The sequence below is a fragment of the Aegilops tauschii genome, chromosome 7 (assembly GCF_002575655.3).
Source record: "Aegilops tauschii subsp. strangulata cultivar AL8/78 chromosome 7, Aet v6.0, whole genome shotgun sequence".
In the NCBI taxonomy this organism is placed as follows: Eukaryota; Viridiplantae; Streptophyta; class Magnoliopsida; order Poales; family Poaceae; genus Aegilops; species Aegilops tauschii.
The window spans coordinates 244,484,474-244,510,088 of NC_053041.3; the positions used below are offsets into that span (position 1 = coordinate 244,484,474).

Here is a 25,615-nt window from a genome sequence, read left to right on the forward strand (position 1 = left end):
GTGCGAGTAGACAATACCTGCCCAACTTGAAAATACGGAGGCCAGCGACCAAGAAAAATATATAAAGAAGCAACAAAGCAACTAGCCTTGTACCTAAAGCTTCAGGCTTTGGCTCACCTCATGGCGACACCTACCACAGGCGTGCTACTTGTCTTGGAAGCAAAACCAGCGTCTAAAGCCACTCGCAGCATCCATCCACTCACTACTTACACATCTCTCGACCCTCCAATGCTCTAAGCAAGTAGCACGCCCATTTGGGTTGCTCCTGCATTTGTTTTCCTCGAGATTGTCGGAAGTTCTTGGCGATGGGGTCACTCAGGACGGCTGGCACAGCTCAGCGCCTGGCTCTGCCGGAGTCCTCGTCTACATACTTGCTTCAAGAACTAAAGGTGCACAAATTTCTCCTCCCCAGTTTCTCTTGCACAAGGAGATGATGATGTTCTTATACTTTTTGAACTCAATATGGTGCCAGATGATATGGGACGAGGTTGGACAAGAGGAAAATGAGAGGGAAAGAATACTGGAAGAGCTAGAGCAAGAGTGCCAGGAAGTTTACAGGAGAAAAGTAAATAGTGCTAATATGTTGCGGATTCAACTGCATCAATCATTGGCTGAATCTGAAGCAGAATTTACCAACCTACTTCTTTCCCTTGGAGAAAGATCATTCCCAGGCCGAGTATAACTCTCAACTGAAGGCATTTCCCTTGGATCACATTCACAAGGGAAACATTAAGAAAAAGACTAACCTGAATTTTCTTTCTGCAGCCTGAGAAAATGAATGGCACTCTAAAGGAGCAGCTGAATTCCATCACACCAGCCCTGCAAGAAATGCAAATGAAAAAAGAAGCCAGACTAAAACAGTTCACAGAGGTTCAGACTGAAGTACAGATAATCGCCTCCGAAATAGCAGGACGCTCGGAGAATGAAGTTGTCACAGTAAATGAAGATGATTTGTCGCTCAAGAAACTTGAGGAGCACCAAAGTGAGCTGCAACGACTTAAAAGAGAAAAGGTACATAGAAACAGAAAACTTGTGCTACAACCGTCCTGTTCATCTCACATACCAACCACAATTTATTTTCTTTCAGGGCGATCGCCTATGCAAAGTTGAAGAGTATAAAGTTCTAATTTGCAATTTCGCAAAGATTATGGGGATGGATCCCTCAAACGTTCTTGCAAGTGTTCACCCCAGCTTGCTAATTGGAGCAAATGAACAACAGAAAAAGAACATCAGTGACGACATCCTTAACAAGCTCAATACTATGGTCCAGCAGCTTAAAGAAGAGAAGAACCACAGATTGGAAAAGGTAATATATTATGCTTCTGCAAATGCTTCTGTAATGAGGTTGACAGACCTAATGGAATTATTAGAATATTCTAACATAACAAACAGCACCAGGAACCAGGAAAATGATAGGGATAGCAAAAGGTACAAAACAGAACTGACGAAGTGCCAAAACACCTCAGAAGTTAAAGCTAGACTTGCGCCCGGTAGCATTCCAAGTTCAACGCCATCAGGAAAACAGGCTTAAGACATTTATAAGAAACTTGCCTAGTCAGTTTCAGAAATATAGATATTCAACTCTTTAATAATTTTATTGTAGCATTCGAATGTTAGTGATTTTCCTAGTTCCAAACATATCCCACACAGCATAGAATTTGCAGAACTACCTACTGATGCAGGTGTTACTTTGCAGCTCCACAGCCTTGGAAAAGCCTTGACAAACTTATGGAATATACTAGATACTACGATGGAGGAACGCCAGCCGTACGGGCAAATTAATATATTTTCATTGACTTCAGCCAATGGTATGCTAGGTCCTGGAAGTCTAAGACTAGAGAAAATTCAGCAGGTAAACCCCAGACAAGAACCTCATCCGAGTTATGCTGCATTAATTTTACTAGCTGCGCCCTTCAGCAGCTATGTATTTAATATTGCTATATTGAATGAATAGATTGAATCTGAAGTTCACCGACTAGATCAGTTAAAAGCAAGCAAAATGAAAGAGCTATTCATCAAAAAGAAAGCTGAGATTGAGGAAATTTGCAAGATATCCCACATGGATGTGCCTTACCAGACAGAAATGGACAACATAATGGAACTGATAATGTCAGGTGCGCTCCACCAGTCTTATTCCATTCCCTTCTGTTTAAGGGAATAAGTATACTTTCCATTGCATCAAATAACATCTCCACTATTGTCTAAAAAACATATGTACAGGAGATGTGGACCACGATAATCTACTTAAGACAATGGATGGATATATATACAAAACAAAAGAGGAGGCCACAAGCCGTAAAGAAATAATGGACAAAGTCGAAAAATGGATCACTTCATGTGATGAGGAGCGGTGGCTAGAAGAATACAGCAGGGTGCAGTGCCTGCCTGATAACTTCACTCCAAGTAAAAGATTTCTTTCAGCTAATTATATTTCTCTCTACAGGATGAGAGAAGGTACTCAGTAAGCAGAGGAGCCCACAGGCACTTGAAACGCGCGGAACGTGCTAGAATTATAGCAAACAAAATTCCAGGTAAGCACAGAGCTGCTAAGTAAAACAATGGAAGGAAAGTCAATAGAGAAGACATACTAACTAGAAAAAGTTGCAGGCTTGGTAGAGCTTCTAATTGAAAAGACAGAGATCTGGGAACATGGGAGAAAAAAGATATTCTACTACGATGAGGTGAGAGCTTATAACTTTGAATAAAAACAGAATTCCGCCCTCCATACAGCACTCAGAATTTAGTGTTCTAGCAGAAGAAAAAGAATTTTGGAAATGAACAAGTCAATCTACAGGGTCCAAACTGTTCTTACTGGAATTGGCCAGTTGGCCTAGTTCCCTACTGGATGTAGTTTGTCTTTGAATTGCAAGAAACATAATCGTAAAGGGTCCAGTACTCTATAAATTGCTTAAACAAACAGATAAGGTTCGGAACCTGATCTTCTACTCCCTCCTATCCATATTACTAGTCGCTCAAACGGATGTATCTAGCACTGAAATACATCTAGATACATCCATTTGAGTGACAAGTAATATGGATCGGAGGGAGTAACAATTATTTTAAAAGGAAATAAGCTAATGACGGTTCATCTTATGTATATGCTCTTTGGGCGCTCTCAATATACAAGAGATCACAGCTTGGTATCAAACCAAGACCTAGGCTTAGCCACCGCCCCTCGCCATCCTGAACTGTGTGGCCTCCTGGAGTGAATCTGGTAGCATTACCTGTCATTGTTGTCAGGTAGCAGCTCCTTCATCCTGTGCTAGATCTGCCTGTTTCTCCACCAGCTTGCTTTGGCCCGGGCTGAGCAGCCAAGACTTGGCCTGCTGCTGGTATGGGAGCTCCCAAATAAAAATTATGAACAAGCATATTGAAGTATTATAATATCTTCTCTTGAAGGACATTTAGTCATGCAATCTCATTTAAATTTTTGGCTTTCATTAAAGAGGACTGACATTAACTCTTTGGTCAGTATAATGAATTTGTCAGTTAACAAGAAACCAAATGACAAGCATGAAATTTAGCATTAAAATGCGAAAGAGCATCTTCACAAAGTGGAAACACAGTAAACAATAAATCCAACAACTGAACAACATACTTGTAAAATGACGAACTAAAAAGTATAGCTTATGGATAGCTATAGTCAAAATGGCAGTCACATATGACATGCCCCTATAACGCTGCATTTGAAAAAAAAAACAGTAATAGTCAGCGGATCACTGGAAGAAGCCTATTATCATATTACTCCCAGAAAGGTAAATAACAAAATTTCCTGCAGGTTAGTTCATGAGGTGATATGTCTGTTAAAATGTACAACATAAAATTTGAAATATATAAAATGCATTATGTCGCAGAGCCAAAAAACCTTGTGTTACCTTGCATGACAGGTCTTGACTGTTCCATCAAATATTATCGATACATGAGCAACGTGTAACACTGAACTTAAATTTCCTAAATTACAGACTTCAGTTACCATTTTGAACAAATGGCAAACAGGCAACATACTGGTAAATAAACATAATACTCCCTCCGTCCCATAATATAAGAGCGTTTTTGACACGCTCTTATATTATGGGACGGAGGGAGTACCATTTATACTCGGCATTAAAGAACAAACAAAGTATCCGCTGGGAAAAATATACCTACAGACCTAGTGTGCATTTCAGGCGCAACACTACATATCAGTTCACTGATAAGTGATAACATCACATTATCTTGTTTCCAATTCAGCATAATATAGGGCGAATTGATGATGGTTTCCTTCTAATATTATGATAATAATACTACTTTCCATGTCCATCTTAAATTCGAACTAGTAAGAACCTGAAAGTGATATTATTAACTCTACTGCAAAAATAATAACCTTGATAAAAGAAATAAGGCATCTGGCTTGAACAGTCTGGTACAGATTCAAAACTCATGCACATTCAGGTAGACAGATGGTCGAGTAATTGGTTCAATATTTCTTTAGATGAAGTGCAAAAAAAAACATTTGTGCAACTTTTCATTAAATAGAGAAGCAAAATAGCAAATTAAATAGATACAAGAGTTTAAGGCCGCACGCCAAACAAAAATACACTCATCACAGCACACACAACACACACACAAAGCCTAATATCACGGCGGCTCATGCAACATACGATGGTAAGCATGACATCAACGATCAGCCTCCAATTTTATGTTGTTTGCCACCATATACAAAAAGTAGAAAACCATTCACGAATATAACTGCTAACATTAATTTTTGCAGCTTCCCCTTTTGGAAATGCTGAAACAGTACATGTTAACACTGAAGGAAAAGGAAGAAGAGAGATGCAGGCAACGGGTGAGTAGCTATTGCTCAATCGGTGTTACAGGGAGTTGCCTAATATGGCTCATAACTGTGTTAACGTTTCACTAAGATTAGAAAACTATCACCAGTCAGGTTGATAAATTCTCTTTACAGGAGAATAAAAAGGTACAGACTCAACTTGTAAAGAGGAATGAAAATTCATTTATATCAAGGCCCAACACAGGCTGCAGTCGTCCATCCAGCAGAGGCTTCAATACCAGCCATCGCTCTACCTCCTTTTCAAGCCACAGAGTTTCTTCTGTAGATCAACAACCTATTTCAGATAACTCAGCTGAAAAAGATATGCATATAAGAAAAGTTAGGGACAGAAGTATGCAGAGTAAGGTGGGGAATAACAGAAGCTGTACAGTCCATGATGAAGATAAAACATCAGGGGTCTCCACAAAACAAGGCCTTTCATCAATTTAATTATCTCTTTCTTTCTGGCCTCATTAGATGTGAAATTAACAATACTACTCAAAGCTATTGCAGAAGTGAATCAGTAGATTCATATGTATTGATACAGCATTCATGTATTTATTATTATACCACTGAGTAAACCTCTGCTCCTTTAACTGTCTGTGTGCAAGCTCAAGAATGCAAGAAGCACAAAATAGGTGACTTACAATTAATGCAATCATCGCACAATTTCTGGCAGCATATTAATCAGTTCCAGGCAGAGGGTACGTAAGACGCCAATTAAGATGTGCACACCCATTTCTATTATGATACAAAACCTGCCAAATCAAGCAAGAGCAGTTAAACATAAGAAACTAGGCAAACAGTCACCCTTTTACCAGAAACAACAGGATGAAATACAGGAAGTTGCATGCCAACTTCTTATTATACTTTTTCTGTGGTTGCAGACACACTAAACCACCCCCATCCATGCATTATAACGCCCATCGAAGGGAACTGACTAAAATGTCAAACAGAAACTCACAACTTTTTGGTCGCTTCCTCCTGTGGAGATGTATTCATCATTGGGGGCTACAGCAACCTGGAATTTGTTTCATGAAAAACTTGAAACATCAGAAAAGTTTGCTGAAGGACCAGCAGTAGAAAATATTGGAGCACATGATGCTTACAGCGTTGGCACATCGATTATGAGTGACGATATGTCTGACACAAGGCTTGCCTAGAGTAACATCCCACATTCCAACGCTGCAGGTCAATCAGTTGAGCACATTTTATACAAGAATAACAGAAGTATAACGATCATATTCATTGACTTATTTTTACTCACCTGCCATCACCGCTTGCAGTAACAAGGACAGGTTGATTATGCAACCACTGTGTGGCGTTTACCCCCTGATCACCCTCGTCGACATGACTGTAACAATGACAACAGTTTTTGTCAAAACACAATGTAGTTCCGGAAAAAAGAACTATATACAAGCCACCGAGTGATACCAAATAAGATGTACAATAAATATAGGATGAACTTTATGGCCAACCATAGTCAGCAAATTATCCAAGCCGAAGTATGGTGAGCGGTCTATCGCTGTGACTTACTACCTCTGTCCTGGTTTATTGGTCCCTTTGTATTTTGTGCCAAATTTTGACCTTAGATTTAACTAACGACAAAATTTGGCACAAAATACAAAAGGGACCAATAAACCAGGACACAGGAGTACCTTACATTTTATCAGCTAATTACGCATTCATCTATATTCAGGTTATGCTGCTAGAAAGGCGGTAACATGGTAGACTACTAGTCACAAGAGTGCGTACATACTAATGTACTGGATTACTACCACAATTAGTAATTAAGATTAATTTTCTATTTAGCTATCTCCAAATCTTCATGGCAATGCTAGTGCCCATTTGTATTTTGCGACAATAATTAGCACCTTCTGTGCTATTAAATCAGCCAATTCATATAGAGCTGTGGACACAGGCAAGAAATTTCAATGCTGGACTATGTATCTTCAGCTACTGGAGCAGCACAATGTGAAATTTTACTATAGAAAAAAGATGTCCATCCATACAAATACATTCTTGTATTGTGAAGTTAGCATTTTCTTGTGCAAAGTCGCAAATTTTTCATCACTGGACAAAATAAAACAGAAGAGAATGATGTGTCATGTAGGTTGATAGAGTATGCCAGATTACTTTGAAACAGTAAATCACGGATCGGGTCAAAAACTACTGTCAACTCCAGAAAACAAATGAGTCCCAGTTAGCTCACCAACAAAGATCATAAATAACCACAAACATTTCTGAAAACAAAAAATCATTAGCTACAACAATGCCAAACTTATATTTAATGCAATTACCCTGGTAGTTGGCTCGTATATTCTGCAGTTGGCATCTGCTTGCCATGGCTCAAACAATGTAAAGGCCGGAAAAAACGCATGTCTTTGCTTCGCAAAACATCCCTGGTGTGACTTAGTGGAACTAGTCTTGTATCCCAAACCAAAGTATTATTTGATGTGCTAGAGGCAGAAAAATAGGTACCACAGTTGCTAAATGAAACAGATGTAACCTGTTGAGCACCAATACAGTAATTATTAGTTCTTATGGAAGAAACATGTTAGCATCATTCAAATAGGCAGAATGGAAGCTTGAAGAAAAAAAATCCACCAAGAAGACACAGGAAGCTTAAAGAAAATATCACTTTCAGCAATACAGATGCATCCGTAATCCTTAGACGAGAACCAATAAGACATGACATAATTTACAAATGATCCGTGCAAACTCCACCCAAAAATTTCAGAATCTACTAACTGTGGCAGATTAATGGACACAATAAGCCCCAAAGAACAAGGAACTGTTTCAATACTTAGAGCTATATGCTCTCGAAAAGAGCTATGGTATGTGCCGTCAAATGAACAAGAACAAGTTGAGGTAGGCTAGAGTTGAAAGTTGAAAGCCATAAGATATAGAAACCAAGTCAACTGAGCGATTGGGAAGTTTGAAACAAATTCTACACTGATGTTGACTGAAGTTACATATCCCTTCCTTCCACTCCATTGAATAGGCATCCAAGAGGAAATAGGGCTCAAAATTTACAGGGCGCTGATGACAGCTTCCAGATAAAGCAGAATGTTAAGGCACACCAATCATTTCGTGTTTGAGTTACAAGGTAAGGGTGATGCACTGATGCCAGCTTTGGTCAAAGTACAAACAGCAAACACTGGTACCCATGAGTAAACCCAGGAAAATATAATTAAAAGGAAGTGTCTAAGAACTACACTAACACAAAACGACCAGTATGTTTGGTAACTGATGGAAAGCATTAAGAATAGTACCTCAGAACCAGACCCCACCGACAAATGATTAATTGCAGAACAAGCACGGATGTCAAATAAACCAATAGTCCCATCACCAGAACCTGCTATTGGAGGAGGCAACCATAACCCCAGTGTTAGTTTGGCTGCAATATAGAGATACTATACACAGCAGAGAAGGAACATAACCTGTAATGATAGTGTTGCCAGCAGGATTGATTTTAAGGGAAGTAATATACTGTGAATGAAACGTGTTAGTGTTCTGCTCAGTGTTCACTTCTACAACTTTCGGTAAGAAACTTAAAAAAAATGATATATACCGAATCGCTTGCAGAGAAAGATAAGTAAGATTCTGGAGACTCAATATCCCATAGTTGTACCACAGCTGAGCCACCATAATCACAGTCACTTCCACACGCCAGAAGATTCTCGCTACAGAACTCCATTGTATCAATCGAAGGATACACCATATCCTGTGACCTGCATCAGCAAAGAATTTGATAAGGTTAACATCTATGACAAGATGAATAAGAATTATGGAGGAAACAGGAAACATAAAACCTCTAAATGGATGGCCCATCTAGTACTCACATGGATGGCCCATTTTTTATCTCTCTTTCTTGGTTAACAAGTTCTTTCACCCGAAATGCACAGTTTTGTAGTTAATTGACCTAAATGTTCAGTTCCATAGTTCTTTGACCCAGATAGACCCACAATATAAGTTCATCTATTTGTGGTGAAATTTCCTAATTAGTTAATTAGGACATGTAAACCCTAGAAAATCCATCTTTAGAATGACAAAGCTTAGCCTGACGATACATTCATGTGCCAGGCACAGAGTTCTGGGTCATAGGTACTAGCTACTACTACCTGACAGATGCATGGGTCAACCGAAACTGATGGAGTGGAAGCTACGACACTTTGGAAGATGAAACTGGAATTAGTTATACAAAGATCTAAGCAAATCACTTGTGTGGGCTTCCAATTCCACCTGTCAAAAATCTATTATATCAATGGAGCAGCCACAACTCAGAAGATATACTAAACGTTGGGACTTCACAAAATGCTAGCAGGAAGTGAGATGTTTCACTGGGGCATGACACAAAACATTACTGGGAGAAGAAAATTTGCTAGAAGGTGTTCCTCATCAGATGATTCTTGTCTCAAGAGAACAGACAATATGCAGAAATAAAATAAAAACGATGTGGAAGAATCCTAAAAGGTAATTTTTGGACCAATCTAAATATTCCGTGCAGGCCTCCAGAAGCTCCAGTGCATAGCGGACGGCTAAAGCGTGTGGAGAATGTCAAGAGAGGTCGGGGTAGACCGAATTTGACATGGGAGGAGTCCGTTAAGAGAGACCTGAAGGATTGGAGTATCACCAAGGAACTAGCTATGGACAGGGGTCCGTGAAAGCTTGCTATCCATGTGCCCGAGCCATGAGTTGGTCGCAAGATCTTATGGGTTTCACCTCTAGCCTACCCCAACTTGTTTGGGACCAAAGGCTTTGTTGTTATTGTTTTTGCTAAATATAGTCCTAACAGGTAATGTTTGGAACTTTTTGGCTGCACAGTACCAGAATGGTGTGCATCTTGATACTTAGGGACTGGGGAGTATTCCAGAAGAAGAAAGGATCCAGCTTACCTCAGGTTTGAATTCAGATCAGAAGCGAGTTCACCTCTCAGAGCATTCCATAGTAGAAGCTTCCCATCACCTTTTGCTCCACTAGTGACAACCAGACCTACAAGTGTACACTGTTAAAAACTAGAATAACCAAAGTTAAAGAAGAGATGCTCTATAAACAATTTAGAGCAGAACAACAAGTTTGAGTAGAGCAAAAACACTACAGTGCTTAGGTACCAAAAAGGAAAAAACTGTATCCCTGTGATACTCCTTTGTACTGATTTTCCAAAACACATAGGCAAAGAGAATGCGCAACAAAAGGATACAGTGATATCACTATTATAATGTGAGGGGTAACCTATAAAAACGGACGCATGGACACAATCATCAATACAGTAGGCAGCACATTTTAGTATCATAGATAAAACTAACCAGAATATGAAATTGCTTGTTAAAACTTTTAAGTCATTCAGTCATAGTTTCCTGAGGAAAGTAAGTGTAAGAAACAATGTGACATATTAAACATACATAAACATATCTCCAGATCTCAGACCTATCCATTAAAGCTCTCAACTCAACTGCAAACAGAGGAAGTGAAAGAAGACATCTACAAGAAAGACGGGTATAGGTACACTTATATTAAACACACAGAAATAAAGCTCATGAGAGTTGACATACAGGACTGCCACTTATTCACTGCCATAGCATTGATTTTTTGAGTATGCCCCACTGAATTTTGGTCATCGCCACCCAGGGTGTAGAGGCAAGAGCCCGTTATGCAGTCCCATACCTATTGTTTATTTATAAAGAAAAAATAAATTAATATCATTCGGTTCTTATTTGTTGCATTGATTAGTACTCCAGGGTCACCTTCAGTAAATTAGAACCACAAGATACAACGCTTGCTCCTTTAACTGCAAATGAGGTTGACTGGATCTGGGAACAATAAAATATAACCAAGTGAAACACTAATAGTAACAGTAGTATAAGGCAAAAAGAAAGTAAGGCATGCCAAATACGAGCACAAGGATTAAACATGCATCTTACAATGAGTACTGAGAGTTGAGAGTGATTAATACTAGCATAGTACTCCCTCTGTAAAGAAATATATGACCTTTTAGATCACTAAAGTAGTGATCTAAAAGGTCTTATATTTCATCTAAAAGGTATTATATTTCTTTACAGAGGGGGCAACATAGTACTGTACTTCTGAATTTATTTTATGTAGTCGTAGCATGGTAACAGAAGAAACAGGGTGCACATTTTCTCATTGTATGGAACATGCTTGAAAAAGAAAAACATGACAAACAATTGATCATGAAGAATGACAAGTAAATATTGCAGGAAACAGAAGGTTAAGCATGTCACACAACCACTTATTTTGTATTTCTTATGGCGGTGGTCTTAACTCTTGAGTTATTTTATCCGAGTTAGTAAAGTCTAAAGTATACTGTTCTCCAAGCACAAAAGGACAAAAGAGCTGTTCAAAAAAAAGATCCGTTCAACAAAAAAAGGACAAACAAGGAAGGCGAAATAGATTCACTAGCGCAGAAGATACTCTATTTATATGTGGGTAGATATAACATAAACGAACTTGTATGGCGCACCTTAGTATTGTGGCCTCTAAGTTGAATAGCCCTAAGGCGGAATAGATTCACTAGCAGAAGATACTCTATTTATATGTGGGTAGATATGACATAAACGAACTTGTATGGCATACCTTAGTATTGTGGCCTCTAAGTTGAATAGCCCTCCCAGAAAGAAGATTGAAAAGCAATAATTCATTTGGTGCCTGGATTGATGGAATAATATGTTATATGAATCAAAAGAAGGAAATTATCAATTAAAAACTACAAAATACAAATAGGAATCCAAAGAACAACAGGGAGGTATCAAGGCATTTCACAGCAGCTATAATGCCATGCTTGTTGCCAGCCTGCCTCCCAGGGCTCCCCCTCACTACTATAAAATCTTAAATAGAAAATGCAGTTGTAATCATGAAAGGTACCAACCTCATTAGAGCAAGAAACAAGCTGGGGCAACCCTTCTGGGTGAAATTTTACATCAAGAACTTTGCGTACACCTTGCTGAGCCAACACAAAGTAGAGAATTTAAGAACAGAATGTGTATAATGGTAGAATAAAGAGTAAAGTGCATCATAGGTCCTTCAGCTTGTACAGACATGTCGCTTGGGTCTCTGAACTTGATGATTGCACATTAGGTCTAAACTTGTAGAAGTGGGTCAACATAAGCCCAAGCATACTTTGTCAGTAAATAAAGATGAAATGACAACTTAGCTCACAATTTAACCATGTGATCACCATTGAGTATCAATTAATATGGTTTGAATTCTACTAAGTTTTCTATCTCGACCCATGATTTAAAATACACGCCTAGGCAGGCTGGCGCTTAATTGCACTTATTGTGCGCATAATTGCGCTTTAAGCATGCATTTTGGTCAGAAAAGCGCAAGGCAGTGTCAAAACGCACAATTAACGCTACCACTTTTTTTCCTTGATCTCAATAGGGTAACTTACACAAGCTTCTATTGATCTTAGTAGTAACCGCATGAGCCAAAGAGTTCGCATGATCATCACTTGTTAATCAGACGTGGTTTGTACCTCTATTGGCACACTTACACAATGGTTCTTGTTTTTTCGGTTAACTGTCTGTTTGCTTTCAGGCTTCTTAAACTATGTTTGATACTACATAAGCTTTGAGCAAGCAAACTGCCAGACATCAGTTCCATCACGTTATCAACTACTCCCTCCGATCCTAAATATAAGTCTTTTTAGAGATTTCAATAGGGAGTACATACGGATGTATATATACATATTTTATAGTGTAGATTCACTCATTTTGCTCTGTATGTAGTCCGCATTGGATTCTCTAAAAAGACTTATATTTAGGAACGGAGGGAGTATTTGAACTTGTACCGAATTGCATTACCAGGCATTTGAGAGATCCATACCCTGTCATGAGGCTGAGCAGAAGGAGCACTTGATGTATAAGCACATGAAGTTGCATTCCAAGATAGGTAACTTTTTCTTACAGCTTGTACCGCAGGCCCTTCAAACTGAACTGCGGGTGAATTCCATCCTAAATATTGAAATCAAGAAGAATCTATTAGGATTTACAAGATGAAAACTAAATATCAGAACACTGCTGAACAACAATATTGTTTAGAGATCAGAACAAACATGCCTTCAAGAAATGGGGTCCATCTTTCACGGTTCCTTCCAGCATAACCTCCATAAGAACAAACTTGAGACCAGTTGCTACCGATTTCACGCCCCTCTAGGCAGAACAATAGATTTTTCTTTATAGATCTCTGTGGAGACGATGGATTAACATGTCCCTTCCATATATTAAAACTTCTCACACCATCACTATATGAACTAGAATTCTGTTCACGCTCTGACGTTCCTGAAACATGACTTTTCAGTTGATACGGATCAAAACAACAAATTTGCAATTATATGACTGCGGATAATGGAAGGCCTTTGGCATGGTATGTTTACAAATTAAAGAGCAAGCCTACAATCCGTAGAATACACAAATGAACAGCCAAAAGGGTGTCTAAGTCTGTAAATTAACTTGTATCGAACAGAACAGAGGATCTATCCTACCACCAAGAAAAGGGACAAACCTGTTGCAGCTTCACTGTAACACCACGCTGGTGTAACAATGATTGGGTTTCTCTTTCTCTTTTGGCCAAATTCACTCTCCACTACTCCCCCTGCGTTCGGCTGCTCATTGACATAAATCTTTGGCACATCTGCAGGGTTTGATGCGTTTGCAGTAGTTGCCCCTTCGTGTATACACAATATGTTGGTCTCTGGCTTTTGAATATCCATATACAGTGAATCTGTATCTTTAATGGCGACAGTACAACAGTGCTTTAACATCACACTGGTCAATTGATTCTGCAAATCTGTCAAACTGAAATGCATGCACGGTTATTTTAGCACACATCATTAATAATGTAGCAGAGAAAGTCAACTGATAACCCTAAGAAGTAAGAACAGCATAAGAGTTAGGTGCATACAGTTCATATTTGAAGAGAGCTTCTTTCTTTTTGGACAAAGACATATTTTTGTCCTTTACTGGTGTACTGCCACCTGGAAGTCTGCTTGCACTGACACCTGGAGATCTGTTTGCACTGCCACCTGGAGATATGCTTGCATTGCCACCTGGAAATCCACCTATGGAAAGGCAGAACGCATATGATCAAGGAGACCAAAAAATTATAATTTCCAGAAAAGATGTAGAATCAATGAAAGTAAAACCTGTCGCCGGAGGTAGAGATTTCGGTAAGGTCGCCACACTTTCTGGTGGGGCAACTGGAACAGCACTTGGCTGGAATGTGGCTCTAGCCGCAGAAAGTTGTAGAGTCTGTTATTTAAGCATCAATTTTGTAAAGCTTAGTATCTTCAAGTGAAAAAAGGTTAAGGGGAACAAGAAAAGAACGCAAATCAAGATTATGTAAGGACCATCTAGAATAAGGACAAAATATATATGGATCCAACAGCTGCACGGTAGATTTTTTTTGTTCAAAAGAGGTCAATTGATGTGATCTTGTGAACCACAGTTGCTTGCTTTTTTGTTAAAACCAGTCAATGTTGTGAACTGTTGGATCTAAGAGCATCTACAGCCGGATTTTGCAAATCCGGCCCCTCAAACGCCCGCGGCCGCACCCGGGCGCATCCGCGGACACTGACCGGTCAAGCCTCAAATTTGCCTTCTCACAACCGGACACCTCAATTATCATATCTCAAATCCATACAAACTCATGCAATTACGTCGATGCATTGAACACATCGTCCGGCTGCTCCATCACTACTAACATGCCATCGGACTACCAAAATTTGGCATGTTTGGCTATGGTGGAGATCATCCACAGCTGCTCTTGCCCTTGCCGTCCTTCACGCGGAAGTACCGGTCGAAGACGCAGTAGGGATCGAGCCGGAGCTGTCCTCGTCGTCGCTGTCCTCCTTCTCCTTCTGTGGCAGTCCGGCCATGGCACGGACCGCCCGATTCTGCTCTCGGGCGAGGCATGCGTGTTCCTCCGCTGCCGTTTCTTCACAAGGCGGGCTCTTCCTCCTCTGCGGCCGGCAGCGCCGCCGCATCAGCCACCTCCATTTCCGCTCCTTCCCACTGCGGGCCAGTGGGACTCATAGTCTGCCCGGCCAGTGATGGGGAAGGAGAGATATTCCGGCTGCTGGGACCGCGATGATCCAGCCCTAGAGGACCCAAGCGCCCGTTGAGCTGATGCTATGGAGTCGCGCCGGACAGATCCTTCCGTCGGCTGGGCGTTGTCCTCCCGGGAGCGGCGGAGTGCAATGCGGACCGCCATTGCCTCCTCCAACCCGCACGGGATGACACCCCAATCGATGGATTCGGACTGGTCGGAGTCAGATCCACTGCCCGCCATGCCAGACAGCCGGAAATTGCCGGAGGTGAGCTCGGGTGGCGGAGGGAGTGGAGGGGAGAGGAGTGTGAAGTGGCTAGGGTTTGGTCCGGCGAGTGGATAGGGACGAATATATGTGGGGTCGGGTGGGCCAGCGTGGGCCAGGTCCGACGTGGCTGACGCGCCCGGGCACCCCCATATCCGCCCCATATTTGGGCTGGATATTAGGGGTGCCGGTCAGCCCGGGCATTTGAGGCCCGTTTGGTGCATCCGTCTGGGTCAAAATTTCGTGACCGGGCGGGCCACCCCGGCGTTTGAGGAGGGTTTGGGTCGCCTGGTTGTAGATGCTCTAAATCCCAACAGACAGCAGCAGCCTCGCCCTCCATCCTCCTACACACATTTTATCAGTCATCTCTCTCGCGGCCCTCCTTTTCCAACTCCAGCAGCTACCGCCATCACCTCTATCCCCGCCATGTTGATCACCCGCCGGCTCTCCCTGCTCCCCACGGGTAACCTCCACCCTGAACCTACATCCGAACCTTAACCCTAACCCAACACACTGTCATCTCCAGAGAGGAAGACGAAATACGCAGTAAGAATCATTTGAGGAGATCCAACAGTGAGCAAATGGAATGTGATTTCATCCATTCTCAAGCAATCGAGAAACAGCCGATCAGAATATTATTTGCAAGGATAGGAAGATGTATTCACAGAACAAACTTACGGAAACAAACAAAAAACCTATGAGATACCAAAATGAGTATGTTGTATTAAGTACTATTACCCCAAACGATTCCTTGCAAATGCAACTTAACTAGCCAACAGTTCAAACTAGCATAACCACATATAATAACTAATGAAGCAAAGAAGAAGTTGTGTTACTAAAACAACTGTGCCTGAGGTAACCGACCAGAAAAATAAGTATGTGCTGCTTTAGAGGAGGCTAGGTTCGTTCTCCTGCTGAAATAAAAGAGCTATAACTGTGCCTGAGGTAACCGACCCGCAATGTTGTATGGCGATGAGTGCCTGAGTGTTGGCCGACTAAAAGGCGACATGTTCAACAGTTAGGTGTAGCAGAGATGCGCATGTTGAGATGGATGTGTGGTCACACAAGGATTGGGTCCGGAATGATGATATACGGCCATAGGGGACAGAGTTGGGGTATCAACGATTGAAAAGAAGCTTGTCCAACATTGTCTGAGATGGTTTCGGCATATTCAGCGCAGGCCTCCAGAAGCTCCAGTGCATAGTGGTCGGCTAAATTGTGCTGATAATGTCAAGAGAGGTCGGGGTAGACCAAACTTGACATGGGAGGAGTACGTAAAGAGAGATCTGAAGGACTGGAATATCACCAAAGAACTACCCATGGACAGGGGTGAGTGGAAGCTAGCCATCCATGTGCCAGAACCATGAGTTGGTTGCGAGATCTTATGGGTTTCAGCTCGAGACTACCCCAAATTGTTTGGGACTAAAGGCTTTGCTGTTGTTGTTGTAATAATACAAGGAAGGTACAAAAGCTAATACTACTTTACAAGGGTGTTAAATTTAAATTAGACATAGTATATTTGATTCATGAAAAACAGAAACATGTCAGAGTACCACACATCTCCTAAAGAACAAATATAAATACAATTGATGTCAAAATACCAATATAGTATTGTTTGGAAAGGTTTAAACAAATTCAGCCAGTACAAAGAAAATAAAAACATTTCACCCACGAACCAATCAAAGTGGTTCAGAAAATTTTGTACCTTTGGCAACTTCCCTCTCTTCTTGAGCAATTTCAAGTGCATCCGCTGGCTGTAGTGTATCAGATGATACTTGGAATGCTTCTCAACCAGCCTATCCATCACCTGTGGGTTCGATGCAAGCCAGTCCGATATCTGCTTTGATGTAACTAGCGAGTCCATCTCAAGAGTTTCCAACCACTGATACACAGGCTTCCATAGATCAGTTCGCTGGAACCTGTATGGGAATGCACTTTGGTCTGGATCTAAAACCTGATGGAAACGACAAAAAAATTGCACAATGAACTTAGCTTCCTTGGTCACTGGAAGGATTAGAGGAATGCAAAAGATAGCTACATCTTAGCAGATTTAAGAGATATTGTGCAGATCAAATTGGGCTAATGAAGCTCATAAACACAGGCACATAGCTGAAGACCTGAAGTAAGAATTTAATGTGCTCGAATTAGAGTTCCAATAAAAGTAATAATGATTCGATTTCAGAAAACCTAATTTGAGAAGCTAAATTTTGCATGGTTTTTGTTTTTGAACTTTTGCATGACTGGTGCTACTTGGAACCCCAAACAATGGTCACCTCGATTGATGTAAAAGATACCCCACAGCCGTCAACCTATCATGTCACAATTCGTGCAGCCACTCTAAGAGCTCAAGTTGATGAATCCAGTAAACTTAACCACGGAGCAATCAGGTAATAATTCCATCCAGTGCGCGAATCGTCGACCGTGGAAAGGGAAAGGGTAGATGGGTTACCTGGTCGCCGCGGAGCGCGAGGAGGCGCTGGTGGAGCTGGGAGCGGGGGAGGGACGGGAGCTCGGGGCGGTGGGCGTCGATGTAGGCGTCGACCTCGGGCTCGGTGGGAGGGCGGCCGTCGGGGAAGGACTCGAGCCAGGCGCGCGCGGCGATCTCCCATGGGTGCGGCGGCCGCGTGGAGGACGAGGAGTGGGGATGCGTGACCGGGGGAGGGGTCGGGTTCGGGGGCGTGGCCGGGGGAGGGGTCGGGGTGGCGCTGGCGTTGGCCGTGGCCGTGGCCGTGGCCGTGGAGGCGGGGGTGGCGGGGGTCTGGTGGTGGAACGGCGGGGGGAAGGGGAGCGGCGCGTCCGGCGGCAGCGCGCGGAGCGGGAGGATGGCCTGCGGTTCCGGCATTCGCTCCGGCTTCGGTAGAGGAGGGCCGGGGACGCGGAGGAGAGGGGCTCGTGGTTTTGGGAGGGTTTGCTTGCTCGCTCGCTCGCCTCGCCTTCGAATCGAAGGAAGGGCGACCGTAAGATGTGGATTTTTTTAACTCTTACCGGGGGGTTATGTCAGGGGTGCTCCGGAAAATTTTGGAATCAGATAAACGTACCAGCTCCTCAAAATATGAGGAGCTGCAAAGTGGATGGACTCAGTCCTGGCCATGGGCAGCCCGGCCCGACACCGCTCCTGGGCCGGGCTCGGGCCTAGATTTTGAGCCCAAAGACCGGGCCGGGCCGGGCCTGGGCCCATCGTTTTCGCATTTTCCTGAAGGATGAGTCAGGCCGGCCCGAAGCCCGACGGGCTTTTACGTGTTTGGGCCGGGCTCGGGCCCAGAAAACAGGCCCGACGGCCGGGCCGGGCCGGGCTCGGGCCTAGGTTTTTTACGTCGGGCTTGGCTAGGCCCGGCCCGAGGCCCGGCCCGAAGCCCGGCCCGGCCCGAGGTATGGCCAGGTATAGATGGACTGCAGCTCCGTACTGTTTAACTGTAGCTCCACCCTGCTCCCGGAGTGGAGCGGCGGAGTGGAGGGACTCTAAACAGGGCTGTACTAAGTGAAATTTCAAATGGGATGCTCTCCTATTTGATGCAAGCTTAGGAGATTTGGATCACACAGTCCAGGCATAGGCACCCGTCTCCTTTCTTTATCTTCACATCACACATTCAAAATTGGGTCGGTTTAGGACACATCTAGATGTGACATAGTTACATCAACTATGTCACGTCTAACCTGATTTTTACTTTGTTTGTGTTCTAGTTTTTTTGTTTCTTGTTGCCATATTATATATTTGTGGGAGCTTAGATGTGATATCCTTAAAAACATCTAGATATGAATTAGACAAACTATTCAAAATTTCCTGCTTCTGTATGCGATTTGGGCTTGAGAACAATTTATCGTGAACTTTGTACATCCATAAAGAGTTGATGTTCTCATCCATAGTTTACCCTAGAATCGCCACGTAAGATGTAACCAACAGAACAGACGGAATTATAAGCATATATCCAACTCAAAATATCTGATAATGTTGCGGCAGGACAGATCTTTAACAACATCGGTTTTTAAGCAATACATTTAGAAGGACCACAACAGAAAAGAAGCACATCCAACACATCGACTTACTTCCACTAGAGACAACACTGACTGCAAGTAGATTTCTATAACAAAATTGATGGGTGTCAACCATGCGGATTGCCAGCCAGCAGTGATCCACTACCGCTTGCACTTCGCTTTCGCCATTTTCTTCCTCTTCTTCTTATCGGCCTTGGGGATCTTCGTCTTGCGAGTTTCCCTCTTTTCTTCCTTCACTTTCTTCTTGTTTTCCTTGCGAGCAGCCTTCCTTTCCTCGGGCCCCATCTTTGTGGACTCGTGCCACGAACCATCTTCGTCGGAGCTAGAGCAGGACTCACTGTCACCCGATTCATCTTCCTCCTTGTTCTCCAACGAGCACTTAGTTTGCAGGTCCAAGGGTTCTTCCCGTGTTTTTTGTGCCGGCTGTGCTTCCTGGTTTTCGGTAGGCTCATTTTTAGCCCGCACAAATCCTAACAGTGGCTGGTCATAAAGCTTATCTGCTGTTGGCTCATAACCAACGGATGGGCGTTGCATCATTGACATGCTGACAATATCTGCCTCGCATTGCTTCACATAATCCAACGTCTATCAAAAAGAGCAAAGCAGGTAATATTATTAGTAAGTGAACTGTATAACACACAGCACAAACATATGAAAGAAACAAAATAAACACAAAGTAGTTACAAACTCGTATAAGAGATCTGGAAGACAAGACTAACTGGAATCAGACCAATGAATTGTGTACATGAGATAAAACAGTTACCACCAAGGTAATGTCAATACCTTGAATCAAAACATGGTATAAAATAGTGATGATTGACGAGTAACAGATATATGCAATAAATAAACATATGCCTCAGATATTAAGGTCCCTCACTGGAGAAGTGAAGATGCTCACTGTTGTAAACTACTCCAGTGCAACTTTGTACTAACTCAGCTGACACTTATTTTGGGACGGAGGGAGTATATTTCTGGCAAAGCTGCACAAATGCATAGTACAATATTCATATTCCTACCTGCACCAAGACTGTCGGAGCAATTTCATCATCATCTGCAGCTGTATCTCCATTTTCCAAAATCTTTTGTTGAACCTGTTGTAACCACAATATTGTTAACCCGTCAGATCTTCTGTCCAAGGATGAGCATAGTATCACGCAAAAATCGATGATTGCAAAGTAATGTAACTACTGAAAGTAAAATAAGGACATGCCTTCTCCAAGTAATCATCAACATCTTCATCAGCGATATTTTGATCCACAACAAAATTAAATAGCTCTGTTACTGTCATGACAGGAATGCCTCGTTTTTCAAAGAAATCCTGAAAACAGCATTGCACACGTATTAAATACCACGAGTTATCCATGTCTGGTCAATTTTAATTTAATTTTACTCACATTAACATGCAAGCAATCTTCCTTCAGGAAATCCAAAGCTGAAGGATGGTCAAGGTCGACAGACTGTGAAACATCAATGATGTACAAGTGTCCCTGCACAACAAGCAAATAAGAATGAGGAACCTGGTTAACAGGGAAATAAAAGAGGTTAAAGAGGCTTAATCAGAAGTGTTCAACTACCTCAAAATAAAGAATGTTGTATTCACTCAAATCACCATGGACAAGCTTGCACTTTTGGTAAAGTGTCCGCATCGTTGTAACAATCTGAAAATAAGCTGCAGTAAGTATATTGGAAAATGGTATGATAAGAGTACCCACAATCTAATGTTTGGGTACTATGTGGTTCCTTGTTCATTCTTCTATATGAAAAGACCATATTCAGCCGACATTTCAACTGGTAGTTAATCTTTGCATGCATCATGTACCTCAAAGTAAGTTTCACGCAACTTGTCATCCGACAAAGCAGCATCCTTAAGACGAGGAGCAGCCCAACCTCCTTTTCCTGAAGGAGAACCAACTCAATTTATTAGACGCACTGATAATACCTTTGAAAATACTGATCTGTGGGATGTTCTGCTACAAGGCCTATGTTTTGAACAATTATTAGGTCATGGTATGATACCATTTCTGTAGGAAAATGTTGATAGGCATTGAATAAGCAAATGTCACCACAAGTTTTACCTATAAATTCCATCACCAAAACATGAAGCCTCAAGAGCAACGGCTTCGGGCATCGGATTCCTTCTGCTCTAACTCTGAACAAGAGAGGGAAGTGCAAATCTTTCTATTTCAATAACTGAAAGCATTTTGCGAAGTATTGCAGAAGATAAAAATTATATAAAGTGAGAATTTAATTTAGAGAGAGACAGAACAAAATATAGGATAGCAACAGCTTGTGCCACCAAATGCATGCCCTTTTTCCCCAAAAAATTAAACCCAGTTCAACAACAGAATCCCGTTGAGAAACATCTTGCCAAATTACTGGAATGAAAATCATGAATAAAGCATGCTTAATGAGAATATTTCATACCGTAAAAGATTTCGCATTTCCTTTTCAGCCCAGGTCTTTACCATTTTCCGAGGATTATGCTTGCAGTAACCATGTCTAAAGCGATAATCTCCTTGAACGTATCGATCTCTATCCCTGCAACAAGGAAGTGTGTACTCTGTTCACACAGAAACCCTTTTGAATCAAAACAATTTAGAAGTACTTGAAGGATACAGCAAAATGCCCATAAACAGCCTACTGATGTAGCTTTGAGTATCCAGTTATAAGACAAAGCAAGTAAAAAAATCCATATCTTACTTAAAAACAAGCACTGAAGTTTTATAGACTTTGATTGCTAACTCACTGCCATCTGTCTTTGTTGCATGATATACATTTGCCTACAAAGGAAAAAAAACAAATCAACTGCCACAGTTAATATTGAGTGTGTTATTCTAATTATAGATATATAGAATGATGAAGAAAAAAATGCAACTTGTAGTATGGGATGAGAAATTGGATCTTTTGCCCCACTTTACTTCTCCATTGGATCATCTGCCCCCCCCCCCCCTGAGAGGCTACCGGGTGGGGCCCGGGGCCACTGTCATTGAGACAATCAAAGGGCAAATCATCCAACCCCTTGTAAAGTGGGGCAAATCATCCAATCCCCCTGCCTTCTCCATGTTCCTCTGTCAACAGCTAAAGTAGCGCTGTGCTCCACACACTTATCTCATAATATTATTTTTAAATCCGCAGGTGCAATGAAATTGGTAGCAGATGCCTTGGCGCTACGATGTGCACTGCAAATTGAAGATTACCTCTTTTCCGGTAGAAATGCAACCATTTATGTTATTAAAAACACCACGGTTTAACATTTTGAACAAAACCATGCGGGTTCTTGGGTCAATAGCCTGCATATAAAGAAAAAAATAAATGTTCAGAATAAGTACTTCACTAAAACATCATTCATTACATAGACTATAGAGTTAAAGCATGTTTTTGTCTTTCCCAGTTATTCAAAATTTATAACTTTATATGGATGGACGAATGAGCAAGTATGCCCTGCCTATAAGAACTGAAATTATCGTGCGGTCATAAGATCAAGTAATCAAATCACATGTGCAATAGAGAGCATTCTTTTGAGGCCCACAATGACAATATTAATTAAACAAATTGCAGAAGAGGAAAAGAAATAGATCAGATCACCCCCTGCTTATCAGCATTGAAGCAATGGTACCTAATCAGTCAGGAGAACTCATAAACAAAAATGCAGTAGGCACCAAAAAGAGTGATGTTCAAACTTCAGACTAACAAATTTCTGCTTCACGAACTTACACAACAGGCAATAGAAAATGAAGCGGAACTCAAGTCTGATGAAGGTATACAATAAGTAACAACCAAGATTTATAAAGCTTTTTTTTTGTTCAAGTAGTCAACAGCGGATTAATGCTGCAGGAGGATGGGGGTATTGATGAAGATGTGAACCATCGAATCAAAGCTGGATGGATGAAGTGGCGCCAAGCTTCTGGCATTCTCTATGACAAAAGAGTACCACATAAGCTAAAAGGCAAGTTCTACAGGACGGCGGTTCGATCCGCAATGTTGTATGGCGCCGAGTGTTGGCCGACTAAAAGGCGAAATGTTCAACAGTTAGGTGTGGCGGAGATGCGTATGTTGAGATGGATGTGTGGCCACACGAGGAAGGATCGAGTCCGGAATGATGATATACGAGATAGAGTTGGGGTGGCACCAATTGAAGAGAAGCTTGTCCAACATCGTCTGAGATGGTTTGGGCATACTCAGCGCAGGCCTCCAGAAGCTCCAGTGCATAGCCGATGGCTAAAGCGTGCGGAGAACGTCAAGAGAGGTCGGGATAGACCGAATTTGACATGGAAGGAGTCCGTTAAGAGAGACCTGAAGGATTGGAGTATCACCAAAGAATTAGCTATGGACAGGGGTGCGTGGAAGCTCGCTATCCATGTGCCAGAGCCATGAGTTGGTCGCGAGATCTTATGGGTTTCACCTGTTAGCCTACCCCAACTTGTTTGGGACTAAAGGCTTTGTTGTTGTTGTTGTTGTTGTTGTAGTCAACAGCGGATTAATGGTGCCATTTCAGCCACCTATATACCCAGGAATGCAGTGGGTTTGGGAATATGCTGCGATGGGAGGTTGAGCAGGAACTGCAATAACTTCAATAGGAATTTATTCATGTACATCAAACCAAAGTTTTATAATCTAGCACTAATAAATACTCCGTTCCTTTATGTAAGGTGTATTATTTTCGGCACGGTGACCAAGGCACATAATTATAGACATGTTACGACGAAATTACCCTTGGCAAATTTGTTGGTTAGTGACAAGTAAATCAGTTAGTCCAGAAAAGTAAGAGATGCATGCAATCGATGGAGAGATACTTTCCTTCTTTTGCTACAAGGAGAGATACAGACAATCAGGATAGAGATGCTTTCCCTTTTTCTGGAGGGCTAACAAGGGAATTATGAGGAATTAGAAGAAATGCACCTTACATTCTGGAATTTTATCAAAAAACAAATACACCTTATATAAAGGAACGGAGGGAGTAAAATTTGATTTACTGCATACTTGATGAGGGGAGAAACTTTTAAAACAGACAACCACTTGACAGAAAGCAAATTAGGGTGAAAGGCTGCGGGATTGATTCTTAATTTGCTACAGGAATATGAAAATGCACAGATTCAACTCCCAAGCAGAAAATGAAATAAGCAATTAAGCATCACCAAACAGCAAAAAAATGTACAAACCTGTTCAACTGTAGCACGATCTGCCTTCCCAGTGTTCCTTGTTTTCCCAATTGCAGTATCCCTTATGCTGTCCCTGATTGCAGTCGTCACGGAATTTGACATCCCCACGTTCATTCTACCTTCCCACTCCTGAGTGGTTCAAAACTCACGACATCAAATGATCAGCAAAAAAAGCTACAACACCCAGATGAATAAAGCATGACCAATGTTTCGTTCAGATAACAATATCCATATGTTAAGGCACCGGGGTTACATAAAATTCAGTACTGCAGCAGACATCAAAACTTGAGCAGAATTATTTCAGTTATTGGTTTGCAGAGTGACGTTGGAAACTTAGAATATCCCTAGCTGATACTACTAGGCCTGGCTCTAATATGAAGTGCAACTGTTCTCTTTAGTAATTTTAGGTAATTGGCCAGAAGATAGTGAACCGCTGAACCCTAGTCCTTGATAGCATACGGCCATAAAAGTTAGTAATACAGAACAGGCCGATCAGAACTAATCCAAGGTGAGTTGAAAGAGCATACCTCCAAGGGAGCGGCGCGGACGTGCGAGGCCAGCTTCTGTGTGCGGTTGGAGAGTGGCTGGAGTGTGCGCGCGAGCATGCCGCCGTGCGCGTTCGGCCTCCGCGCCGCAGCGGCGCTTCCGGCGGCCGAGAATGTTGAGGAAAGACGCGTCGAGCCATCCGGGCCCTCCGCGGCGTCGAGCCAGTCTAGGGCTTCACCCACGTCATGGTAGGACCAATACTCCTCGTCCTCGTCCTCATCGTCGTCCTCGTCCTCCTCCGCCTCCGCCTCCGCGGGCTCCTCGGATGGTGCTGCTGGTTTCTCTTCGGCATCCGCAAAGCGCCCATCCAACTCGCCCTGCTGCAGGGCGAAGGTTCGGGAGTCGTGCAACGGTGAGGTGGCTGTGGCGGCGGCGGTGGCCATGGCTGTGCGCTTCTGCGGGAGCAGCGAAAAATCAAGGGCACGGTGGGAATGGGACCTATCCGTGTAGGCCGGTATGCCAGTAACGCATTAGTCGCGTACACGGCCCGAAGAATTGGATCCCGTGGTGGAAATTCGGCCCACCAAGCATGGTATATATCAAGGGGGCCAAATGGGCTGGTCCTCGCCTGCTGGCCATGCCGGCACGTGGCCCGCCTAGGGCCCTGGCTGGGCCACGATGCTAGGCATGAGGGCGATTCTGTGAGGCCTTCTCTCTGTTTCACCATGAATTTCGAATCCGAGCTACACGAAGAGGGGAATTCCCGAGGAGAACGAGAGGTGGATGAAGCTCGCAGCGACCCTATTCTAGCAATTGCTGGCCTGTCCTTGCTAC

The 25,615-nt window shown here is 42.4% G+C and overlaps 3 protein-coding genes across 6 annotated transcripts; 1 reads left to right on the plus strand and 2 right to left on the minus strand.

Moving 5' to 3' along the window:
* The first annotated feature begins 106 nt into the window (after positions 1-106).
* On the plus strand, positions 107-22,295 carry LOC109766671 (65-kDa microtubule-associated protein 8). Of its 3 annotated transcripts, XM_020325446.4 has the most exons (11): positions 107-389; positions 473-676; positions 766-1,011; positions 1,088-1,306; positions 1,697-1,852; positions 1,955-2,114; positions 2,221-2,372; positions 2,444-2,531; positions 2,608-2,681; positions 4,751-4,825; positions 4,946-5,406. In XM_020325446.4, exons 1-11 carry the CDS (start codon positions 306-308, stop codon positions 5,258-5,260), a joined length of 1,773 nt encoding a protein of 590 aa, XP_020181035.1. In that variant the 5' UTR covers positions 107-305; the 3' UTR covers positions 5,261-5,406. The 3 variants fall into 3 exon arrangements, with proteins under 3 accessions (XP_020181035.1, XP_040252363.1, XP_020181037.1); XM_040396429.3 differs by lacking the exons at positions 4,751-4,825; positions 4,946-5,406 and adding an exon at positions 22,272-22,295; XM_020325448.3 differs by having other exon boundaries at positions 2,608-2,669; positions 4,738-4,957.
* LOC109766669 (uncharacterized) lies at positions 4,716-18,153 on the minus strand. Of its 2 annotated transcripts, none has more exons than XM_073502783.1 (21): positions 17,593-18,153; positions 16,849-17,097; positions 13,977-14,082; positions 13,736-13,892; positions 13,337-13,629; positions 12,892-13,113; positions 12,659-12,786; positions 11,700-11,774; positions 11,408-11,479; positions 10,558-10,623; positions 10,366-10,477; positions 9,709-9,805; positions 8,385-8,544; positions 8,254-8,302; positions 8,086-8,168; positions 7,111-7,319; positions 6,078-6,164; positions 5,920-5,995; positions 5,775-5,831; positions 5,458-5,568; positions 4,716-5,090 (listed from the first exon to the last, which is right to left on the minus strand). In XM_073502783.1, the coding sequence occupies exons 1-20, from the start codon at positions 17,983-17,985 to the stop codon at positions 5,494-5,496; spliced, it is 2,766 nt and encodes a 921-aa protein (XP_073358884.1). In that variant the 5' UTR covers positions 17,986-18,153; the 3' UTR covers positions 4,716-5,090; positions 5,458-5,493. The 2 variants fall into 2 exon arrangements, with proteins under 2 accessions (XP_073358884.1, XP_020181033.1); XM_020325444.4 differs by having other exon boundaries at positions 4,716-5,123.
* LOC109766670 (uncharacterized) lies at positions 19,056-25,289 on the minus strand. The gene is made up of 12 exons (XM_020325445.4): positions 24,823-25,289; positions 24,296-24,424; positions 22,334-22,426; positions 21,837-21,916; positions 21,561-21,674; positions 21,212-21,285; positions 20,956-21,032; positions 20,711-20,794; positions 20,531-20,623; positions 20,347-20,454; positions 20,153-20,227; positions 19,056-19,721 (listed from the first exon to the last, which is right to left on the minus strand). The coding sequence occupies exons 1-12, from the start codon at positions 25,222-25,224 to the stop codon at positions 19,278-19,280; spliced, it is 1,773 nt and encodes a 590-aa protein (XP_020181034.3). The 5' UTR covers positions 25,225-25,289; the 3' UTR covers positions 19,056-19,277.
* Positions 25,290-25,615: the final 326 nt, after the last annotated feature.

Coding starts and splice junctions, on each gene's coding strand:
- LOC109766669 (XM_073502783.1), bottom strand. CDS start 17,985: ATGCCGGAACCGCAGGCCATCCTCCCGCTCCGCGCGCTGCCGCCGGAC. Junction 11,480..11,699: donor TTGTTTCTTGCTCTAATGAG/GTTGGTACCTTT, acceptor CCATCAATCCAG/GCACCAAATGAATTATTGCT. Junction 10,624..11,407: donor TTAGAGGCCACAATACTAAG/GTATGCCATACA, acceptor TATTGTTCCCAG/ATCCAGTCAACCTCATTTGC.
- LOC109766670 (XM_020325445.4), bottom strand. CDS start 25,224: ATGGCCACCGCCGCCGCCACAGCCACCTCACCGTTGCACGACTCCCGA. Junction 21,917..22,333: donor GCATTTCTACCGGAAAAGAG/GTAATCTTCAAT, acceptor TTTCCTTTGTAG/GCAAATGTATATCATGCAAC. Junction 19,722..20,152: donor CTCCGACAGTCTTGGTGCAG/GTAGGAATATGA, acceptor TCTTTTTGATAG/ACGTTGGATTATGTGAAGCA.
- LOC109766671 (XM_020325446.4), top strand. CDS start 306: ATGGGGTCACTCAGGACGGCTGGCACAGCTCAGCGCCTGGCTCTGCCG. Junction 2,373..2,443: donor GGCTAGAAGAATACAGCAGG/GTGCAGTGCCTG, acceptor TTCTCTCTACAG/GATGAGAGAAGGTACTCAGT. Junction 4,826..4,945: donor AAGAGAGATGCAGGCAACGG/GTGAGTAGCTAT, acceptor TTCTCTTTACAG/GAGAATAAAAAGGTACAGAC.